General features: G+C 36.5%; 1 protein-coding gene across 2 annotated transcripts in view; it reads left to right on the top strand.

Moving 5' to 3' along the window:
• LOC110455036 (HCLS1-associated protein X-1-like) overlaps positions 1 to 6,265 on the top strand; it is a 16,596-nt gene continuing 10,331 nt past the window's right edge. The window contains exons 1-4 of one of the 2 annotated variants that reach the window (XM_021504926.1): positions 1 to 87; positions 259 to 381; positions 2,877 to 3,037; positions 5,429 to 5,580. In XM_021504926.1, the coding sequence (XP_021360601.1) occupies positions 284 to 381; positions 2,877 to 3,037; positions 5,429 to 5,580 (411 nt within the window). In that variant the 5' untranslated portion in view covers positions 1 to 87; positions 259 to 283. The remainder of the gene's footprint in view (positions 88 to 258; positions 382 to 2,876; positions 3,038 to 5,428; positions 5,581 to 6,265) is intronic. The other variant, XM_021504927.1, reaches the window with a different exon arrangement.

The raw sequence follows: 6,265 nt of genomic DNA, 5'->3' as shown, positions 1-6,265 counted from the left end.
GTTCATTTCCGTTACAACCGACAGATTTTACGTGAATGCTCATATTGTGATAGCCACCAGGATCCTAGTGATGTCCTTGCGAATCGGGTAATCTATTATCATGCTTAAATATTTGTCAACAAATACCTATTTATAGCTATAGGCTGTCGGAAATAAGTGCCATGCGGTTTTGATTCTGATGAAATTTCGAAGCAGTGAGATTTGCGTCATCAGCTGACAGGCTGACAGCTGGCTGATCGAGTTCAATACCTTTTTCAGAGACTTATTCAATAAAAGCTAAACAATGGGTGACATAAATGACTTCTTTCGTGCAATGTTTGGCTTAGGCGGTAAACGACCACCAGACGGATACAATCGACCAGAGGAAGGATCATTTATCTTGTAAGTTTTCTAGAATGATTATTGTTACAGATACCAATAATAACAACCATTCTCACAATAATTTTAGAATGAAGTTATAAAAAGCAAACAATTTTATGGTTATTTAAATACCTTGTATACTAGCATGTTTCTGTTTCAGATCTTTCTAGTTGAGCTTTTATCACAGTTATATGAATCCTACTACTGGAAAAATATTTCATTTTCATTTCATGCTGCAACTAACATGTCATAATCAACCTGTTGGAGTTGCTCATAAACCAGGAGAAATAGAAATAACAATTTGTTATAATATGTAGGCTAGCAAAACTGGACTGGGTCAATCAGTAGATGAATTGGTAGAGCATACTTCTAGAGATCGGAGGGACCGGGGTTCGAATCTCGGTCTGGCACGACCTACAACATGGATTCTGCACATCAAGATCTTGAGAAACACAACTCATTACATTCGTACAACACCTCCCACAGAACCAAAACAACAACAACAAACAAACAGACATTGCCAAAGCCTTTTACAAAGTCTCGCACAAACACTTACAGTACAAACTAATATATTACGGCATCACCAGAACCACACTATCATGGATCACAGACTTCCTATCACAACGCACCCAAACAGTAGTACTTAAGGGCAAACACTCTGACAAAATCCAAGTAACATCAGGGCCCGTATTCATGAAACCGTTCTTGTGCTCAAGCATGGATTCTGTGCTCAAACCCAACCTTCTTGTTACTCACTGAAATCATGTCAAACGATCAAAAAGTCATGTTTAAACCTTGAAAACAGTATTCAGCTTTAAATCTCTTCAAATTTTTTCAAAATCATTGACAGAATAAGTTTTTCTTAATAATTTACAGCCAGAACAAGAAATTGGTGTTGAGCACAAAATCCATGCTTGAGCATGAGAACGGTTTCATGAATACGGGCCCTGTAGTGCCTCACGGAACCTGTTTGGGACCAGTCCACCTCCTCATGTACATCAACGATTTCCCTGAATACATGTATCACACAGTACACTAAGACTTTTTGCAGATGACAGCATACTCTACAAAACCATCAACAACAAAGATGTTACAATAAAACTACAAACAGATTTAGACACACAGTTAGTAAATAGGAAGAAGACTGGCTCATGAAATTCCACCCTGACAAATGTACCATACTCACTATCACCAAAACGCACCCAAATACACACTCCATGACCACACACTAGAATCTGTAACTTCAAACAAATATCTAGGCATCACACTTCAAAACAACTTAAAATGGGACAAACACATTAACAACATCACATCAAATGCAAATAAATCACTAGGCTTTCTGAAATGCAACCTAAAAATAAATTCACCACACATAAAAGACCAAAACTTGAATACTGCTCTTCATTTTGGGACTCTCATTATACAAATAACATAAATCAATTAGAAAAAGTACAACGAAGAGCAGCACAATATTTCCTAAACAAATACCATAACACAAGCTCAGTGACACCGATATGATACACAACTAACATTGACAACACTACAGACACACAGAACAAGAACACACATTATTCTTCTCTACAAAATAATACACCAACAAGTAGCAATACACACTAACAATCTCATCCCTGCAACACAGAACCTGTCAAGGACACAACCTTAGTTACATATCTACACATCCAAAGACATATACAGATACTCATTCTTTCCATACACCGTAATACTGTGCAACCTCCTACCCAAAACAATCATACAATCAGAAACATTAGCAAATTCAGGACATGCACCACATGTAACATAATCAAACATATACAAAACCTACAACATAACTAACACTCGCTGCTTTTAACATGTTTTTATCCTATAGCAAATAATATATAAAAAAAACACTGTACATAACGAGGCACTACAACACAAGACCACAATTCTGTAATCATCGTTATTGACCAAGGAAGGTTTAAAGATGAAGATGAAGTATATACACATACACTTAGTTATACTACAGTAGATATCTTCTCAATAGACAATTCAAAACAGAATCAAAAAGACATGGTCCTGCGCTTATGATCAGATATTTACAAAGCTTTAAATTACACCTTGATCACAATGTAGTTCGTACCAGATGCTCATGAAATTAGTCACTGATTATTTGATCTTTCAGGTCAATTAGTACACGTACTGCATTTATGTGCCATATAATGCATATTCAAACCTATGCATATGAGTGCATGTATGGTAACTTGCCGGATGACACAGGAAAACAAGCTATGAATATATCTGTTAATAACCTTTAAAAATAACAGAAAAAAACATGTTAGCTGGTAAGTTACTCCTAGTAATTGGAACCTAGTGCTGTATATTTTTCTCAGATTCTAAATGTTCATGGTTTTGAGATATATATTTACCAAATACTTTTAATTGTAGATTTAATTTTATGATAGGCCTAATAGAAATTAAATGTGAAAGTATAACCTTAAACTATCATTTGATAATTAATCTGACACTCTGTTTGACAGCGTTGACACTGATAATGAAGATGATGAAGTTCCTTGGGGCGATGGACGATCTGGACATTTGTTTGGAGGGAACGTACTCTCACATTTTATGCGGGATATGGAACAGATGAACAGAGAAATGGCCAATATGTTTCAAAGTTTTGAAATAGGATTTCCTTCAGGTTTGTAAATATCAGGATGATTTGAATAAAATGAAAAGTTTAATTTATATTAGTATAGTACTTGATTGTACTGTGTATTACTGCAAAACAACAGCTAACTATATATAGGTCATATGATGATGGCCAGGCAATGTGCCATTATACAGGTAGTTTTTGATTATTATTATTTTTTAAGATATTCTGTCAAGATTTTTTTTTTCCAATGCAGGATGAAAGATGCTAAACAGTTTTTAGCTCACCTGGCACTTTGTGCCAAGTGAGCTTATGCCGTGGCGCGGCGTCCGACGGTCCGGCGTCCGGCGTCAATATTTAACTTTAAACGGCTTCTTCTTAATAACCGAAAGGCCTAGGGTGTCGATATTTGGCCAGAAGCAAACTTAGATGAAGGGCTACAAAGTTTGTTTAAATGAATGACCTTCCCCTATTTTCAAGGTCACCGGGGTCAAATATGTCAAAAACTTTAAACATCTTCTTCTCAATAACCAAAAGGCACAGGTTGATGATATTTGTCCAGTAGCATGCTGGGTAAAGGGCTATCAAGTTTGTTCAAATGCATGACCTTCACCCATATTCAGGGACACAGGGAACAAATATGGTGAAAACTTTAAACAACTTCTCCTGAATAACCAAAATGCCTAGGGAGATGATATTTGGCCAGTAGCAAGCTGAGATGAAGGGCTACACAATTTGTTCAAATGAATGGCCTTCTCCTATTTTCAAGGTCACAGGGGGCAAATATGTTCAAAAGATTTCAACAACTTGTTCTGAATAACCAAAATGCCCGGGGGGATGATATTTGGCCAGGAGCTAGCTGAGATGAAGGGCTATAAAGTTTGTTAAAATGAATGACCTTCCCCTATTTTCAAGGTCACAGGGGTCAAATATGTCAAAAACTTTAAACATCTTCTTCTGAATAACCAAAATGCACAGGGTGATGATATTGGGACAGTAGCATGCTGGGATAAAGGGCTACAAAGTCTTTTTAAATGAATGACCTTCCCCTATTTTCAAGGTCCCAGGGGTCAAATATGGTCAAAATATTTCAACAACTTGTTCTGAATAACCAAAAGGCTCAGGATGTTGATATTTAGTTAGTAGCATATGCTGGGATTAAGGACTACTTTGTTTATTAAAGGGGTCAAATATGTTAAAAACTTTAAACAACTTCTTCTGAATAACCAAAATGCACAGGGTGATGATATTTGGCCAGGAGCTAGCTGAGATGAAGGGCTACCAAGTTTGTTCAAATGCATGACCTTCACCCATATTCAAGGCAACAGTGGTAAAATATGTTAAAACCTTTAAACAACTTCTCCTGAATAACCAAAATGCACAGGGTGATGATATTGGGACAGTAGCATGCTGGGATAAAGGGCTACAAAGTTTGTTTAAATGAATGACCTTCACACATATTCAAGATAACAGGGGGCAAATATGTTCAAAATATTTGAACAACTTGTTCTGAATAACCAAAAGGCTCAGGATGTTGATATTTAGTCAGTAGCATATTCTGGGATTAAGGACTACTTTGTTTATTAAAGGGGTCAAATATGTCAAAAACTTTAAACAACTTCTCCTGAATAACCAAAATGCACAGGGTGATGATATTTCGCCAGTAGCTAGCTGAGATGAAGGGCTACACAATTTGTTCAAATGAATGGCCTTCTCCTATTTTCAAGGTCACCGGGGTCAAATATGTCAAAAACTTTAAACATCTTCTTCTCAATAACCAAAAGGCACAGGTTGATGATATTTGTCCAGTAGCATGCTGGGATAAAGGGCTACAAAGTTTGTTAAAATGAATGACCTTCACCCATATTCAAGATAACAGGGGTCAAATATGTTCAAAATATTTCAACAACTTGTTCTGAATAACCAAAAGGCTCAGGATGTTGATATTTAGTCAGTAGCATATGCTGGGATTAAGGACTACTTTGTTTATTAAAGTGAATGACTTTGACTTATATTCAAGGTCACAGAGGGCAAATTTGTTTAAAATCTTTAAACAACCTCTTCTGAATAACCATGGGTCCCAGAATGTTTATGCTTTGCAAGTTGCATCCTGAGATGAAAGGCTATACAATGTGTTCAACATAATGACTTTGTTCGACTTTCAATCACAGGGGTGAAATGTTTAAAAAAAAATTACAGGGTCTTTTGAATGAATTTTAATCATAAATACTGATATTTTGCCTGTTATTTTAGATCACTTTTAAGGTTACAAGTGTGAGTTTTATACCAGGTGAGCAATGCAGGCCCATTGGGCCTATTGTTAAAAACATTAATATCTATTGAATTGAATTTTTTTTTCTGATCAATTTTCACACAATAAAACTACATAAAAGATATACATGTATTATGTGTATGTAAATGACAAGTTATTTAATACAGAACATTCAGGAAACCCACAGCTCCCATCAAATCCACGAGATGATATGCTTAAAAAGCCAGACTCCACTCCAGAGGAAAGTGGCAATGATAGAGGACCACCTGATCCTGGACAAAGAGCAATGGGCCCTGGCTTTCAACGACCAGCTCCTTTTGTAAGAAATTAGAAGAAAACAGTTTTCAATATGAAAGTAAAACTATTAACACTGATTGTTGTGAATCATAAGTGTGCTGTATATTTTCGTAAGCACTGCCATTAATCAAACCTTCAAAATAGTTTTCATCAGCAAACCTTTTTTTCCATCCACACTTAGAGCATTGTTTTTCTGTGATGTCAAGCAAGTGCCTAAATTTGTATATGAGTGGTGAGTAGCATCTTTTGTACACAGAGAAAGGGAAATGGCATCCTTTAGACACTGGGCCTAAATCCACCCTTTTTAGGTCACCTGAGCTTTGCTCAAGTGACCTATTCCAATCACTTTACGTCCGTCGTCGTCCATCGTGCGTAAACTTTTTACATTAACAACTTCTTCTCAAGAACCAGTGGATGAGATTATTTCAAACTTGGTCAGAATCATCCTTGGTAGATGAGGCTACCAAATTGTAAAATTGGGATTCCTATCCCAACCCTAGGGGCCAGGGCGGGGCTCAAAAGGGAAAATTAACCAATATTTCAAAAATCTTCTTCTCCAGACTCAGAGGTATTACAGTCATTTTCTCTGCATGGATGGAAAGATCATCAGGGGCTTTATTTAAATTGTAAATTTCAGGACCCCAGAGCTATCTGTTCTCCCTTGGGGAGGGGGTAAAGTTTACTATAGTTTATATAGGGAAACAACA

The sequence above is a fragment of the Mizuhopecten yessoensis genome, unplaced genomic scaffold (assembly GCF_002113885.1).
Source record: "Mizuhopecten yessoensis strain PY_sf001 unplaced genomic scaffold, ASM211388v2 scaffold8123, whole genome shotgun sequence".
Classification (NCBI taxonomy): Eukaryota; Metazoa; Mollusca; class Bivalvia; order Pectinida; family Pectinidae; genus Mizuhopecten; species Mizuhopecten yessoensis.
This window is presented reverse-complemented; position numbering and strand designations above follow the sequence as displayed.